General features: G+C 52.0%; 1 protein-coding gene across 6 annotated transcripts in view; it reads right to left on the bottom strand.

Annotated features, from left to right (window-relative positions):
- Window positions 1-282: 282 nt before the first annotated feature.
- UBE2G2 (ubiquitin conjugating enzyme E2 G2) overlaps window positions 283-16711 on the bottom strand; it is a 41963-nt gene continuing 25534 nt past the window's right edge. For 5 of the 6 annotated variants that reach the window (XM_035030046.1, XM_035030047.1, XM_035030051.1 and 2 more), the window contains 3 exons: window positions 8573-8691; window positions 4538-4662; window positions 283-2004 (listed from right to left, as the gene is read on the bottom strand). In XM_035030046.1, coding sequence (XP_034885937.1) covers window positions 1834-2004; window positions 4538-4662; window positions 8573-8691 — 415 coding nt within the window. In that variant the 3' untranslated portion in view covers window positions 283-1833. Of the gene's footprint in view, window positions 2005-4521; window positions 4663-8572; window positions 8692-16711 lie in introns of all 6 variants that reach the window. The other variant, XM_035030048.1, reaches the window with a different exon arrangement.

Here is a 16711-nt window from a genome sequence, read left to right as displayed (position 1 = left end):
GTTCCAGCGGCAGGAAGCGCCGCGCTCCAAGGAGAGGCCGGCCACAGCGCGCTGCTGACCACGGGGGCCCCTTGGGCAGAGGCGCAGTGGGCCGAGCACGGGAGCGAGGAGACCGCAGCTTTCTGAAGCACACGCGGGCCCCGGGGTGAAGTGGCGCTCGCTCCAAATGGCTCCTGCCGCGGGACACCTCGTTCAGGGCCTGCGCCACGGGCCCCGGACGCAACCAGCCTTGGGTTTTTGTAGGATTACATAAAATTCAACAAGGAAAAATACAATCCAGACTAGGGGGAAAATATAGAACTTTATTTTTAACATAGTTATTAAACTCCACCACAGAGTAAGGACATGAGATTCTTCGTTTCCATTTAATAAATACAAGTGAATAAAAATACTTTGTCTGCAAAGAGACTGCCTCTCTTCCTTCTCCAGATTTCATGGAAGCCCCCCTCTGCTGCGGCCACCCCCAGGCCACATCCCCCCACAAACCATTCCTTCCCTCTGGGTGCAGAGGCCTGCAAATACTTTTTGGCTACAATACCTCTCTCTCTTCCCTGATGCCCTTCCAAACACAAGTTCTCGTACTGAACGTCAAGTTTAAAACGGTTCCCCTAGGAGATCCGAGGAAGAGTCTGGTTTCCTTACAGAAGCCCAGCATGGACGGAGCCCTTTCCACCAGCACTTGTCAACACAAAGAAAGTACGCGTCTGCTTTCAGCAAGACAGACTCCTGCGTCCGAAAGGGGGGAAAGGATAATGGAAAGTATAACCTACTGTATGTCGTACAGACAGTCCCTTATTTCAAAAATAGAGATTCCTATTTAAATTTAACCTGTCTGAAACAGGCCAAATATCTGATTCTACATGGAACAGCTCTGTTATTGCCTATAACGGAGGCCCTGGTGCTTTGCTGCTGAGCCGCCCAGGCTGGCGAGCTCCGGGGCTGCAGCAAAATCACAGACCACAACTAAGTGCCGCTGCCCCCCAGCCCCCCACAGCGCCATGCTGCCTTGGGCGCCACCCAAGGTCGGGGATAAGGCACGCCTCTGCGCTCTGTGCTCACAAGGGTGAACGTTCCCTTCCAACACCAAGCTGCAAAGAACAATTCTGTCTCGGTAGCTAACGTTCCTGCTGTGGCCACGCGTACAGAAGCTCAGCGCTCCCAGTGTTCACACGGCTCCGCATGTCCCTCTGCCCCAGTGATTGCGCAAGTCAACAAGGACACAAATGTAAATCTTGGCTAAATATGACCGGGAAGAAAGTGTCAGTCTTTACAACCAGCAGTAAAACCTCTTCACACACCCCGTTTCTCATTAATCCGTATTTTTAAAAAGTATTTATTTCCTGAAAGTATCTCTAAGTGTGATAGTTTGCAATACACAACAGACAAAAAAGATGTATCGAGATGCTAAGGAAACACATATGAAGTACTAGAAAGCACGGAAACAAAGGTATGTCCCTGTCCTGGGGCCCACAGAGCCGTCCCGCCCAGCCTCTGCTCTGGCTGCGAGGCCCTGCTTCTTCGAAGGAGCAGCACTGGTTCGAGGCCCCTGGAGTGTGGCACACACGCCCCCCACCGACCGCGACAGAAGGGAAGCCGCTGCGCGGTGTGCAGGCGCTCCGGCCGGGAGAGGGGGTGGGGACGGCTCTCACCATCTCCCCCAACTGCCGTGCCAGGCATACGGTAAAACTGCATCCGACTGCCATCATCCTACACACATCATAATTTCAGAAGAGAAGCCTGCTGGAGCGGGAAAGGCAGGGAAAAACACAGACGCTGTGGTTCTGCAAGCTCGCCTTTTTGGTACCAGCACAGAGTGTCACCGTCAGCGCGCGTTCAGCAGAGAAGCGCCGGCCGCAGCTGGGCGCCTGTGTGCGTGTGCGGAGGGCGGGCCTCAGAGCCCCAGGGACTTCTGCGCCAGCTGCCTGGCCACCCTGCAGAACTGCTCCCGGTCATCCCGCCACATCTTGGAAGCATCCACGTTAGCGCCACTCTCATCGTTGGGCTCTGAAAGAGAAGAGAAGGAGTCGCGCTCCCTGTGAAAGGGGCTCTGGCGAGGTCTTCCGTATATCACTTAAAACTCCCGTGCACCTTTCTGGAGCTGTGTCCCAGAGACAAACGGAAGACTCGGGAGTCTGTGAAAAGCTAGGGAAGGAAGTCAGCTCTCCGTGGGCAGACTGAGAGAGGGAGGGCTGAGAGGCGGCGTGAAGTCAGGGACACGCGCATGCGGCACGAAGACCCACCCTCGTGATCCCTACCTCCCGAGTGTCAAAGACGTTCTCTCTATCTGGAAACCCTGGGCCCCACTCTTCCCTCCAGCTGCCCACCCAGCTCCTGCCAGAGGCCAAGGCGAGGTGGATGTCTGGCCCAGGGGCACACCTGACCCCAGCAGGTGCCCCAGACAGATCAGGGCACACACACACACAGAGGGAGCAGGGCCCGCGGGGCAGGGAGCTAGAACACCGGGAAGCGCTGGATCAGAACAGAAAAGACAGCCAAGAGGCCAGCACAGCCACAAGCAGGACCTTGGCCATTCCCTTATGCCCCAGCCTCGCTTCCCTCTGCGGCCACCACGTCTCTGTTTCTCCAACCAAGATGACTTCTTTCCTCCCATTTATTCAACAAACCCTTCCTTGGCAGATCCTGTGCGTGAGGCCTTATGCAGGGCACTGGGTGTGCAGAGGGCACACCATCTAGTGCGCCTACAGACCGTGAACATCCACACGTGCATCGTTTCAAACTCAGCGCTACTAAGTGGGAAACAGGAGAGGAGGCAGAGGACTGGGGTCCTGCAGGCCTCGAGGAGGGTGTGTGCTCAGGGGACTCCTGAGCAGGTCCGACTGCAGAGAGCACCCATGACAGCAGAAACCCCAGGGCCCAGACAGCTCACAGAGGACTAAGGGCTGCAGCCTCTTAAAGCAGGCCAGGCCGGAGGGCACCGAGTGGGGCAGCCGGCCGTGGCCGAGCTAGAAAAGTAGCTCAGAACAGAGGGCATGTACTCTGTGAGAACAGCATGTAAGGAATACATTAAACCTTTTTTTTTTTTTTTTTTTTTTTTAAAGCAAGCTCCACACCCAGAGTGGAGCCCAACCCCAGCTCGGAACCCACAACTCTGAGATCAAGACCTGAGATGAGATCAGGAGTTGGATGGTCAACCGGCTGAGCCACCCAGGCGCCCCTACATTAAAACCTTTAAAGAGTCGGCTTGGGACTCTCTCTCCCTCTGCGTCTCCTCACTCTCTAAAATAAAATAAATAAAACTTTTTAAGAAAAAAATTTATAGTAAAACCGTGTCTCACGATACAATCTACAGTTTTCATCTGAAGAGAGCCGACCACCGCCGCTCACTTGATGCACTCCCTCAGCGTGTGAATGGAGAGGCGAGTGCTTCCGCCGTCAAACGCGCACGGACATCCTTGCCTTCCCGGTACCCGAAGGGCCCACGGAGGCCTCCCACAGCACTTTCGGCCCTCCTCCAACTCTCCTCCGTTTCTCTCCTTCCTGGTTGTCTAGGTCATTCCTCCCTACGTTCCCTTGAGGACCCCTCTCCTTCCCCCGTGCCCTTTCTCATCCCCTTTGTCCGGCCCCTCACCCACCATCTTATCCAGACACGAGCTCGCAGCCTCACTTCCACAGCTGGCCCCGGCTGAGCAACCACCAAGAACAGACACTCCCACGCCAGACTCTTCTCTCAATCCGGCCCCTCCAGAGTCCTGTCCCCAGAGACGGCAGCCCTCTACCCCGGCGCTGAGGTCAGAAACACAGGGGTCACCGTGCACATCAGCAGGCCTCAGTCTCCCAACGACCCGTCCCCGTGGCCCCGCAGCCGTCCCTGGCCTCCTGGAAGCCCTCTTTCCCCAGGCCGCTGCGACAGCTGCCCGACAGACACCCTGCCGCAAGGACAGTCTTGCTAAGGCACTGCTAGCATTCCGGGAGGCTCGGGCTCCCTGCCCCCAGCTGAGCTCGAGCCGTAACTGGCGCGGGCAGTGCCCCCACGAGAGCCAGCGGCCTCACCCCGAATGCCTCTCCCTCCCCCGTGGCTCGTCACCTCCTACACGTTCTAAACTCATCCAAGACAGTGCCGTCCCGGGACCGGGCCCAACAGCCCCTGTGTGTGTCCGTCGGGATGGATCAGTGACTGGCAGCCACTGTGGATTTGGAAAGTCCCCTCAGAGAGCGGGCCTTAAAGATGGGGTCTAGGACACACCAAGCCTGACACCCCAGGACCCAGCGTCTGCGACAGAGCAGACACCCACTCCACGAACTCGATGCCTGAGGACTGGAGCGCGGCTCATTCTGCTCAACATACAATAGACAGAACACGAAGTCAACTTTAAAATTCCTAAGTATGAAAAGTGTGCTTACACTTGGAAAAGCATATGCAAATAATTCAACAGAAAGGCAGAAAACAGCATATGTAGATCGCAAACCGAAATGACTTATAAAGGCAAAACTACATGAGGACAGAGAAGCAGCCCCCATGCTGTCTGGCTCCTTCCTCCGGGGCCGGGACGGCCGCATTACCTGCCAGCATGCTCACCACCGACAGCAGGATCTTCTCCACGCTCTGCACGGGGCTCCACCTCTCGGCACTGCTCTCGTAGCCCATGGGGTCGTCGCCCGGAGCGTGAAGGATGGAAATGCAGACTCTGCCATCAGGGTAGACTGCAGGGGTCAGAACACAGCAGGTGAGCCGAGAGAACGGGGCCGGGCCCCACCGCGGGAAGAGGGTGAGCAGTGCAGACATGGAAAGTCAGCTGTTCACGGGGCTGGAGCAGAGCCCAAGCCCCAAGCGCCACGCTCAGGTCCACACGGCCAGGTGGACCCCTCGCTCCCCGACCGGGCTCTAGGCCCATCTGGTTGGTCCCAGGCACCCCCAATGGTTCCACCTTCACAGGGATTTTTTCTTTTTTAGTACTACATCTAAAAGCACTAAATACATGAAAGGTTACCTGGCAGTGAAATATTTCAGCCAAGTAACTCTTGTAACTAGGATTACTCACAATAACTTTCAGAGCTGATTTCTGAGATGTTCCTAATTCCACCATGAAATCCTGGAACTGGGCTGTGAAAAATCTATATCCACAGCGCCAGGTTGAAGGCAACCAGGATTACTGAAACACCACGAAGGAAGAAGGTGCCCTGGCTTCTCCTGGGGACTCACTCTAACGAAGACAGACGACGGTCATCTGTGCCTCTGGGGGTCAGCTGTGTCCAATCTACACCACCCCCACCACACAGCACCAGGAACCAGACGCCTGTGGTCTGGGTAAAGAAAAAGGCGTTTCTATTCATAGTGTGTGACCAACGCTATCGAGGACACTGTGGGCGTCTGTCACGTCTCTCTTTTACACACGGTAGATTCTCGGGTGGTTCAGCGTATACCCAGGATAGACTCAACTATAAAACTGTAAGGCCGGTAACTTATAATAATAGAAAACAGACCATTCAGAATAAATTTATGTAAGTCCCTTTCGCTCGTGAGCTCAGAACCCCCTGACCACTGAGAAACCTGAGCGGCTCTAAGGACCTCCCTTTGATAGATCGTTCCTTGTTCTTCTGACCACCCCTATCCCAGCGGTCTCTGCTCTGACCACCCAGAACCTGTGCAACCTCCCACAGAGGGAAAGCGTGTGCAAATCTGCCGTCGACATCAGGATGCCTGTCCGCAGGGCCCCGCACAGGGCCTGGGCGCCCACAGCGCTGGGCAGTCTCTCTGCCATGAGGTCTCCGACTCCAGTGGCACCCCACATGGTGACCGGGCACACCCAGAAACACAGAGAAGCAGCTATGTCCCCGCCCCCTCCTCTCTCATGGGGTGCCTCAGTTTCCCACCCCAAGCCTCCCTCTAATCCCTCCCCGCCCCCATCCCTCCCTTGTCAATGCCCAGGCTTGGTTCCACACTGCTGGTCTCTCATTCCCCAGGCCACCACGCTGGTGTCCCAGCCCTGCAATCTGTCCCACAGCCAGGAACCCTTCAAAGACCATGCTGGCCACGCTACTCCCTCCCTCACTCTGATTCGCTCAGTGGATCTCCACTGCTCCTGGCGCAAATATTCCTTCTTACTGACCAACCTGAACTGGTCTGGCCCCTTTGCTTCCTACACGGGGCCTTCGCATGTGCAAGACCCTCCTGACCTCCCACAGATCACTGGGTAACTCCTACTGCTCTCCCTGCAGACGGTGAGCTCAACCACCACCTCCACAGTGCGCCCTCCCTGGCCTCCCAGTGTGACTTGATATTTATCCGTATTTTTCCATCCGTGTCTACCCCTGCCCTCAGACAGGGAGCTCGTGATGGTCGAGGCCCCTGCCTTTTATTATCTTTTCACTCCTGTATCCCAGCAAGTCTCAGCACATGTGCTGAATTACTCTTTTAAAGTATTTATGGACTGACCGATTTGGTAAACCTCAAAAATAATTTTTAGAAAATAAAAATAACACATATCCACTTACACTAAGGCCAAATTTAAAAGCTACTTGTATTAACTATCTGGACACCAGACTATCGTGGGTATATGATCAAATCATCTGTTGGCGGCCACATCGGTCTCTGACACCACGTCCCAGGTGCTCTTCTCAAGAACATGCTCATCTTCGATACAACCTCACTGTTTCATAACTGCCCACAATCCTCTTTACTGTTGCATTTTACAGTCAATGAATTTGAAACTGTTGACTTTTTTTTTTTTTTTAAGATTTTTATTTATTTATTCATGAGCGACAGAGAGAGAGAGAGGCAGAGGGAGAAGCAGCCTCCCAAAGAGCAGGGAGCCCGATGCGGGACTCGATCCCAGGACCCTGGGATCATGACCTGAGCCGAAGGCAGACACTTAACCATCTGAGCCACCCAGGCGCCCGAAACTGTTGACTTCTTGAATCAACTCTATGCACCATATTTTTAAACTCTGCATGACAGAAAATCCTAAACACATGCCAAAGTCAACAGCAATATGATGGACTCCCATACACATGCACTGCCCAACCTTGACCACGGCACCTCATGGCCAGCCTTCTCAAAAGGAGGAGGGTTTCTGAGCACCTACTGTGCACACAGAACTGCATCAGTGTGAGATGAGAAAAATTCAAAATGGTCTCTCTGAGGAGGGAGCTAACTACCCACATGTTAACATCAGTGGGACATGAGAAATTCCAAATGAGGGTTTGGACAGAATGTAACAGGCGGGTAATCCTGAGACCCTTCTTGGCGGGGGCAGGGGTCTGGGTAGGCATCCCCCTTGTGGAGGTGCTCAGACAGGTGCAGGCTAGGGGAGAACTGCGAGGTGGGTTCATTTGTAAGCCAAGGGGTGTCAAAGGCTCAGAAAGTTCTGTAAATGCTCTCATGGATTAAATTAGCCTTGAGCTATTTTATATGCAGAAAAGCATACATACGAGACACGAAGGCAGCAGAGAGGAAGAGCCCCAGCTCAAGAGAGAAAGACCCCTCCCTTACAGGAATCCGACTCAAATAAGAGAATATTTCATTTCTACAAAACAGTGTATCTTACTTGCTTTTCTTCTCTATAACTATTAAGATCATGATTTTAGTGGCAATCATCATTTATAAAAAGGAACTTTATCCTAGGGGCACCTGGGTGGATCAGCTGGTTCATGATTCCAGGGTCCTGGGATGGAGCCCGCATCAGGCTTCCTGCTTGGCAGGAAGCCTGCTTCTCCCTCTCCCTCTGCTCCCCCTGCTCGTTCTCTCTCTCTTTTTTCTGTCAAATGAATAAATAAGTAAAATCTTTAAAAAAAATTTTTTTAAAAAGGAACATTATCCTAAATATGATCATTAAAGATACAACATATTTTCTTACTAATTGTCTTATCTATAATCCCCTCTTATAAAAGGTAGAAATAAAAACCATAGCCATTCAGGAATTCCCAATGCCTACTACCAGACACTTTTCCAACTTAAGTCCAATAAATTTATTTAATGATGTCATTTCCCCCTCTTTAAAATACATGTTTATTTTAGAAAAAAGATTTATAAAAACAAAAAAAGATCCCATTATTGAAAGAGAATCACTTTCAACATTTTTGTGCTACATTTCCAGTTATATATATTTACATGTGAATTTTTTTCCAAAAAAATGTAACAACCATGATTAAACATAACCTGCTTTTCTCATCGAATCCAGAACTATCATTCTATATTATCAAATATTACCGTAGATCATGTAAAATATCTATATCGAACTCTAACATATGGTCTACTGCAGTTCAGCTGACCGATTCTCTGTCGCCAAAAACCTAGATTGCTCTGACCGGTCCCCACTGTTAGCAACCACCCGGGGCCGGGGGCTGGCATCCCCCTCTGCACACAGCCACACTTGCGTCTTCTGACCGACCCGCTGGAGGCGGAAGCGGACAGGTCAGATGGCGTCCAGCGTCAGGTCCGCATTTTCCTTCATCTACGTCGCACTGTCGTTCAACTGATGTCAACACCATCACGGCCAAGTGGCTGCAGATCAACACCCAGGTAACACCCTCCGGGCTCTACATCGCTGACAGTACCTGTCCGACCCACACAGTCCCACGCCTCGCTGTCGGAACCACACCCCACAGCACTTACTGTTGGGATGAAACATCTCGCAGGTAAATCTCATCTTTGGGGGACTTAATGGGTAATCCAATGGGAAGCTCAGGATGGCAGGAAAGACCCCAAACTCAAAGCAGGTATCTTCTGGGCCCCTAGGAGACAGAAAGTACAGAGACGTTCAAGTGGGTTTTTCAATGTCCACCACACTGTTGTAAGCAGCTAGGAAATTTCTACTGCTCCACAAACGCACACAGAAAGATTATGTAAATAATAATGATAAACTGGTACTTGTTCTGAATGGGAAAGTAATGTCTCAGCGTCCCACTGCAATCTGGTTTAAAGCACAAACACAGCTTTATTTCAATGTTAATATATAACATTTCAGGCACAGCGTCTGCATTAATGAAGGTACTCAGGGGCAGCACAGCCAACCTAGAATATGGGATCCGAGGAAAGAACTAACAGCAACATCGTAAGACCCAAGGGATTTGGTTCCTGTATGCATGCTCTCATTTTACTTGAAGGTAAAGACACACATTAGGCAGACGTTACAGCACCGCTGTATTGAATGAGGGTTAAGAGTTATTTCAAAGGCTATTTTAAATTTTTAAGTGTGCCTAAGAAATGATTCGGTAACCTCAGAGAAACAGATAAAGAGCATACACACGACCACTGACTCGGGCTCCCGCGCAAGGCCAGGCGTGCACACGCGCATCAGAGCCCGCCTGCTCGCCTGGCGCACCATCACGAGGCACCTGCGTGCCTGTCTGCCTGGGCTTCTGGCCTCGTCACACGGGGAGGGGCAGAAACGGACTAAACCCCTTCTAAGTCCCGTCACACGTGAGCACTACACGTATAAATTAACCCTATCCTGACCCACGTACGAGACAGGAAGGCAGCAGAGAGGAAGAGCCCCAGCTCAAGAGAGAAAGACCCCTCCCTTACAGATGAGCCGTCCCTACGTAAGTCTTTGGCAAACGACAGACACCAGACAGCGGCAGCCACGACCCGCGTCCACGTGAGCAGAGGCGACCCACTGGGCCTGGCCTCGCTAGCAGGACGAGTTCTCGCAGCTCTACAAACACACCCGCCCAGGCCACTGCAGGAGCCGCTCAACACGGCAGACGCGCCACCTTTCGAGATGAAAACCAGATAAGGCACAGGAAAAAGAGAGCTGGAACAGATTTATTCCAAGACAGCCCTCATTTTTTAAAAATCATTTTTTCAAAGTACAAATTTGTTTCAAATCAATAAATTACTTTGATTCAGCAAAATAATATAAACTTGCAAAAAGTATCAACAGTGTTTACCTCCGTAATTAAAGAAAAAAGACAAAAAACTCAAAAGGAAACTGAGCAGAGGGCTTTCCTATCACTTGGTGAAGCCGCTCAGGGCTTTCGATGGCGCCCCGCAGTGGATTCCACCAAGACTGCATCCTGGGAGAAAGGGGGCTGGGCTGCAGTGAAAGAGTCAAAATGAGAACAAAGGGAAAAGTGTTTTGGAGAGCCCTTTTTTTTTTTCTATTTAAAAGACCGACCTTGATTTCAAAACTGTGCCCTTGCTACTCTGGGGGGAAACCACAGTGAATAGCTACTTTGTGTTGGAGGGGTGAGCGTCCCAACAGCACCCAGAGCCTTGGCAGGAAACCAGGACAGGGAAAGCCACATGAAGAGGGACAAGGGCCGGGCAGGGCGTCCGTCCCACACAAGGGGCTGCAGACGGGGCAGAGAACCAGTACCACGACCACCCCCAGCGGGCTGCAGGGCGAGGCGGTCCAAGGCCTGCTCTGCGCTTCCCCAACGGCCGTCCTGGACGCCTCTTCCTCTACGCGCAGACCCAGCACAGACCAGAATGAGAGATTTATGATCATCCCACGCCTCTTCCAGCAGAAGAGCTCCCGGCAGATGATAAATGCTGCCCCGTTAGTCGTCCACTGGCCCCCTGATGAAGGGTGTCTGCGAGTACCGCTTCCCCACCACTGTTAGCAAAGCTGCGAAGGCCAGCGATCACAGGGCGCAGCGAGGTGCTAAGGCGGTCTGGTTACAGGAGTGAGGGGTACAGCACGGTTCAAACTGCCCACTCGGAAGGCTGGGCAAACTCGGGCCTCTGAAAGCAACACTGTCGTATGTCAGGAATGCTTGCCAATGCCTCCGAATTTCTGGCACGTCAGAGTTAGAAGAGAAAAAAAAAGTCTGGGTAGTGTTTTGGAATGAGCCAAATGGTATTTGCTCAACACTCTGATAACAGTTCTTTGTTTCTCATAATAAGGCTTTCTTTAACATTAAAAAAAAAAAAAAAACCCACTGGTCTTCCATAGCCTCAGAAGCATGATCAAACATTTCCTAAAGTGCTCCCACATCTTAAATATCAAAGCTGTTTTCAAATGCCCTAGTTCGCTACTGGTTTGAAACGAGGGTTTCCTTCTCCTCCAGGACGCCCTGCTGCTCAGGACAAGCACACAGGGGGCCCATGCGTGCAGCCTGCTGACTCTGTAAAATGCTTTCGTGTCAACTCCTGAACCGAGACCGAGAAAGAGAATTAGTGTTATTTTTGGACGAACTTCGGTGCCACACTCCAGACTGCCTCACTTCTCTCTCACTAAAAGGCCTCATCTCAAAACTCCTCAGGTAAAATAAAGTACAAGAAGAAGACAGGAAACAAATTTATCTAAAACAAACAGAAAATCTTCAAAGCCAGCAAATTACTGTCCATCTATTCCTTAAAATAACGGTCTACAATATTCCAGAGCTCTGAGGTAGTACTCTCACTCCCTGAGACAAGTATCTGAGGGAAACGTCACAGCATGCTCTACTCTGGAAAGGAAACCACCTTTCAAGCCGCTCACTCCCGCTGGCTGGCTGCAGGTGAGTGACAGGCTGAGCAGACACTGAGAGGACAGCACCCACGGTCTGAGGCTGGCCACCGACAGGCCATGCTCTCCCTTCGAGAAGGTCCACTGCCTAGCTCACCCTGTGCCCAGAGCTGCGGGGCGCCTGCAATCATGCACCACCAAAAACACTCGCTCACATGCAGAGTCCCTGAAACCTGGAGAAATGCTCGTTTAGTCTTTCAACACTAAATTCAAGTGAGAAACTGTTCTTCCTTGCTTCTCCCTTCTAAAACTGCGTCTACACAACAGAAGAAGCCTCCAGGCCTGCATACCGGAGGCCGCAGGGAGACCACAGTGCTTACTGTGCACCCTGGGTGTGTCTGCGTGGGGGTGAGCCATCTGCCCGCCAGGCCTGTTCCCGCCCGCCGCCTGCACGTCACTCCGGCTGCAAGTCTGTCACAGCACATGGACAAAACGTCTCAAACATACATACGACAAGGTTTTAAGTCCTGCAGACTGTAAACCATTCGTTAGTACTTCCAACTTGAACTGGATTGCTAAGGGAGAACGAACTCTCCAAAGTCACGACCACCTGCAGCAGAAAAGAGCCTCCACCTGCAGGCCCTGGCACGGGCGTCCCCTCCCTCCCGCAATCGCTGCTCCACAGCTGAGCGCCCCAGCTCACCCATGCAGGTGGCTGCCCACACAGCCCCCTGTGCTGGGCTGCCCTGGAAGGCTGAGCGCGTCAGCTCTGCCATGAGCTCCTGGCCTTCAATCCCTCCAGCCGCTGGGCTTCACCCCATGCCAGGACGGAAGGAGCACCAGCAGCTGCCTGAGGGCCCAGGCTGCTCTCCGGGCCGCAGGAACCCGCAGCCTGGCAGGAAAGACAGCAGGGGCTCCAGGGTGCGGGGACTGAGGGGAGCACCCAGGGCAAGGAGCACGCGTGCTCAGCAGGACAGAGCCAGCCCCAGGGCAGGGTCTCTGGGGATGGACCCGGACAGCTGTTCTGTTGCACGTTTCTTCCTTTGTTGTGCTCTGTGCACCCTGATCGTCCTACTGTCCAGAACCAAGGCCGAGAACCATGGGAGGAGGCGGGCAGGCGCTCCGCTTCGGGAGAGCATGGCAGTAGCGAACACAGGTGTTCTTCCGTATAATTTTCTCAGATTGAATCTGTCCAAAAGGAGGCTGCAGGCATACTCTAATGTGGGGATTTTTGTGATATAGATATCTCTGAAAACTTTAAACCAAATGTATTTGATCTATATTTAACATGTACTAAATAAGTCTCTCATTCCAATTTCTTCATAGTCAGTTCTGACAAACAACTTTTTTACAACATAAACTGACTTTAACTAGAAAATTATGTGTTGGAAAATATTCAAATACAGGAGGTATATAAACTAAAAACAAAATGCTCCCCTGCCCGCCCCCTCCGGAATCGCCTTCCCAAGGCTGACACAGGGAAGCCTCATTACTCTCCAAGCTCATCTCTATGCTCATAAACTCACATACCTTCATCCACAAAACTGGATGTTTTCAAATTAAAAATGGATCATGGCACTGCTGACAGGAATTTGAACAGACCTAACGAGTGGAGAGACAGGCCACGTGCCCGCGTGAGAGCCCTCCAGACTGGGGGGACGGCAACAGTCCTCAAACTGACCGGAGACTCCACGCCATCCCCGTGGAAACGCCTGCTGGCTTTTCTGCAGACACTTGGCACGCTGATCCTAAAACTCAGATGGAAATGCAGAGACCCAGGAAGGGGCAAAACAATCTTGAGAAAGGAGAACAAAACGAGAGGACTCATGCTTTCCAATTCCAAAACTTCCTCTAAAGCTGTGGAACCAAGACTGTGTGCGGCGGAAGGGGGACAGGCCCAGGTCAATGGAACCTAATTCAGAGCCAAACAGAAACCCCTACGTGTGTGGTCCGTTGATTTCTGACAAAGCTGCCAAGGCAACTGGACAACCCCATGCCAATGAATGCAGCTGGACCCCTACCGAATGCCATAGCCAAAATTAACCCAAAATGGATCAAAAATGCAGGAGTAAGAACTACAGATATAAAACATAAAAGAAAGCCTTTGTAACCTTGGGTTGGTATGACACCAAAAGCATGATCCATAAAAGAAAAAAACTGCTAAACTGCGCCTCATCAAAATTAAAAACCTCTGAGCTTTAAAAGACGCCATTAAGAAAATTAAAAAGGAAAGCCACAGATTGCAAGAAAGCATCTGAAAATCACATATCTGATAAAGGACTTGTATCCAAAATATATGAAGAACTCTTATGACTCAGTAAGATAATCCAATTAAAAAATGGGCAAAAGTTCTCAAGTTCACCAAAGCTACATGGATGGCTAACAAATCCATAAAAAGACAGTCACCACCATTAGTCATCAGGAAAACTCAAATCAAGTCCACAGTGAGATGCCTCCACACACCCACGGGGCAGCTATGACCACACATCAAGCGTGGGCGAGGGAGTGCAGAAATGAGAACTCTCATCCGTGCTGGCGGGAAGGTAGAACGGTAAGCTACTTGGGAAAGCAGTGTGGCAGTTTCTAAAGACATTAAACATGAATTTACTCCGTGTAACAGCAACTCCAGTCCTACGGATCCAGCAATGCGCAGAAATGCAATGATGACAAAGACCCACACAGACTGTGTGCGCCGTGTGTCGTAACAGCCCAGCGCCCCCCACGCGGTGAGCCCCTCACGCGGAGGTGAGCGCAGACGGCAGGTGCAGCCCGTCGCCCCAGGGGACCCAGTTCGGTGGGAAAGAGGAAGGCGTGACACACACAGCAAGTGAAGGAATCACAAATGCATTCTGAGGAGTGAAAGAAGCCAGACACACAAGACTGGCAATTTTATAATTCCATCTGCAGGAAAAGTCCAGAAAAGGCAAATCTAGAGAGTCAAAAAGTAGAAGAGAGGCTGCCTCGGGCTGAGGGTGGGAATGTGGACTGACAAGAGTCACGAAGGCCTTTTCGGAAATGTTGTGAAAGTGCTGTGGGGATGGATTCAAAGCTCTACGAATTTACTAAAACCTCTGACTTACACACTGAACACAGATGAAACTTGTTTGCCAGCCTCAGCACTGACTCCCAAGCCCAACAGGCCTGGCTGGGCTGCTGTAAGGGGCTGTCCAGGCCGTGAGGCGGTCAGCAGCCTCCCCCCAGATGCTGGCTCCCCAGCTGTAACAACAAGAAATGTCTCCAGACACCACCCGGGGGGGGGGGGGGGCAACAAAATCATCCCAGTGACAACACTGGTCTAGGCCCACCGTTCCCCAGTTGGCTTCTTCCACCCAGTGACACACTGGATACCTTTCTACACCAGCACGCAGCTCCCACCTGAACTGTTTCCGTGCTGCATGCCACCCAACGGTGGACAGCACGTGTGTTCCATGCATTACCTTGGACAATGATGTTTCCATTCTTTAATTATTGCAATGAGCGTTGCAGGAAACCTCCTCACACAGGGCCGCTGACCAAGCCCCAGGCCGCAGCTGCAGGGTCAGGGAGCCCACGCACAGATGGGGACGGCCACCTCAGTGCCACAGGCTTCTGTGAGGATGCACGCCACGGACAAGAGACACGCCAGATGGTCTTCTGCAAATGAGCAGGCCTGGCGTAGAGGGTGGCTGCCGCGACCCTGACCTCTGCGCCCAGCCCCCTAGGCAGAGCACAGACAGAGGAGCACCGCCTGGGGGTCCTCACACCCATGGCCGTGACATGTGGGGGGCGCCAGCGAAGGGTCCCCAACCACTTGGAGGGAGTAGGAGGTCCTTCTCATTTTACCAGAGCCTCTGGTCTGGAGGGGACAGTGGCCAGGCTGTGGCTCAGGCACGCAGATCATTCACACCAGCTGCTCCAGGTACACTGGGGAAGGACAGAACAGGGCAGCAAGATCCCAGAGGCCTTCGCACCTTTCCTAGCCACAGAGGACAAACAGCCGGCCTGCACCACGGGCTCCTCCTGTCCTCACTGAAGGCTCCACCTGAGGAGCACACCCACCCTGGGCAGTCAAGGACCTCGGACAGCCCAGGGCAACAAGGTCGCACAGGCCAGAGACTCCGGACCTGGAAGAGGCAGAACGTGATGCCGCCTGTCTGAAAGGATGACGGGCCTCTTTGTTTTGATCCAGACAAGTGAAGAGTGGCCGGTCCGAGAGCACGAAGCCATGCCAGCCACCCAGCCCTCGAGCCCTACATCTCGTCTGATAGGAAGCCCCAGCCCTCTTCCTGGCCACAGGCTCAAACTCCACCATATGCTCAGCCGATGGCCAGCAGAGTTACCTTCTACCTTTTTTTTTTTTAAACTATTTTTTTAAGGTTTTATTTGAGTCTCTACACCCACGTAGGGCTTGAACTCACAACCCCAAGATCAGGAGTGGCACGCTCTTCTGACGGAGCCAGCCAGGTGTCCCAGAGCTGCCTTCTACTTTTCATCAGAGAAGAGGTTGTGGCAATTTTATTCTTTCGTTCCCCTCCTGTTAATTTGCTGCGTTCCCATCATACATCCTCCACCTCGTTCTCTCAGGGGGACATCAGGGGTCACCTATGATACACCTGTATCCTCGTACCTGTAGCTTGAGCACCTGGAAAGCTGTTTTCCTCACTGCACAGCCGAGGGGAACGGAGGCCCCGCGGGTGAGCAGAGCTACCAACCCAGAGGCACCCTGCCTCCCAGAAAATGGGGCAAGCATGGTTTCAGAAACACTGGGGCACGGGAAAAACTCTGGAGACAATCAAAGAATAAGAGAGAAAAGAAAACCTATCACTAAGGAGTGAAACTCGGCCAGCTGTCTGCCAAAATAGCAGCGTGAGACCAATCAATGGGAGGACAGCTAATTCCTTAATAGATGTTTTAAGTACATTTGTAAACGGCCTCTTGTTTGTAAAAGGGTCTGGAACAGGACCAAGACCCACAGGCTCACCAAAGCCTGAAGCAGGGGAATTCCATACTAACGCAAAAGCCTTATTCAAATGTAAAAGCGCTGAAGAAACCTGGAAAGGCTCTCGTTTTTACTTTAAGCTGAGGCGTAACCGACACACCGACATGGGACATTCTGTGTCTCAGGAGCACAGCGTGAGGAGTCACTACCCGGAGACACTACAGACTGATCGCCACAGTCAACCTGGTGAACATCCGTCACCGGACAAAGTTACAAACTCTTTCTTCTTGTGATGAGAACTTGCAAGACTTACTTCTTGAGGACTTTCAAATACCTACGACAATGTCACCGACCCTGGTCGCCATGCTGTCCCTTACACCCCTGGGACAGATTTGGTAACTGCAAGGTTATACCTTTTCGCCCTCCTTCGCCCATTTCACCA

This window comes from Mirounga leonina, unplaced genomic scaffold (genome assembly GCF_011800145.1).
Source record: "Mirounga leonina isolate KUSES-001 unplaced genomic scaffold, KU_Mleo_1.0 Mir_353, whole genome shotgun sequence".
Classification (NCBI taxonomy): domain Eukaryota; kingdom Metazoa; phylum Chordata; class Mammalia; order Carnivora; family Phocidae; genus Mirounga; species Mirounga leonina.
The sequence above is the reverse complement of the archived record's forward strand: the minus strand, read 5'-3'. Positions and strand labels throughout refer to the sequence as shown.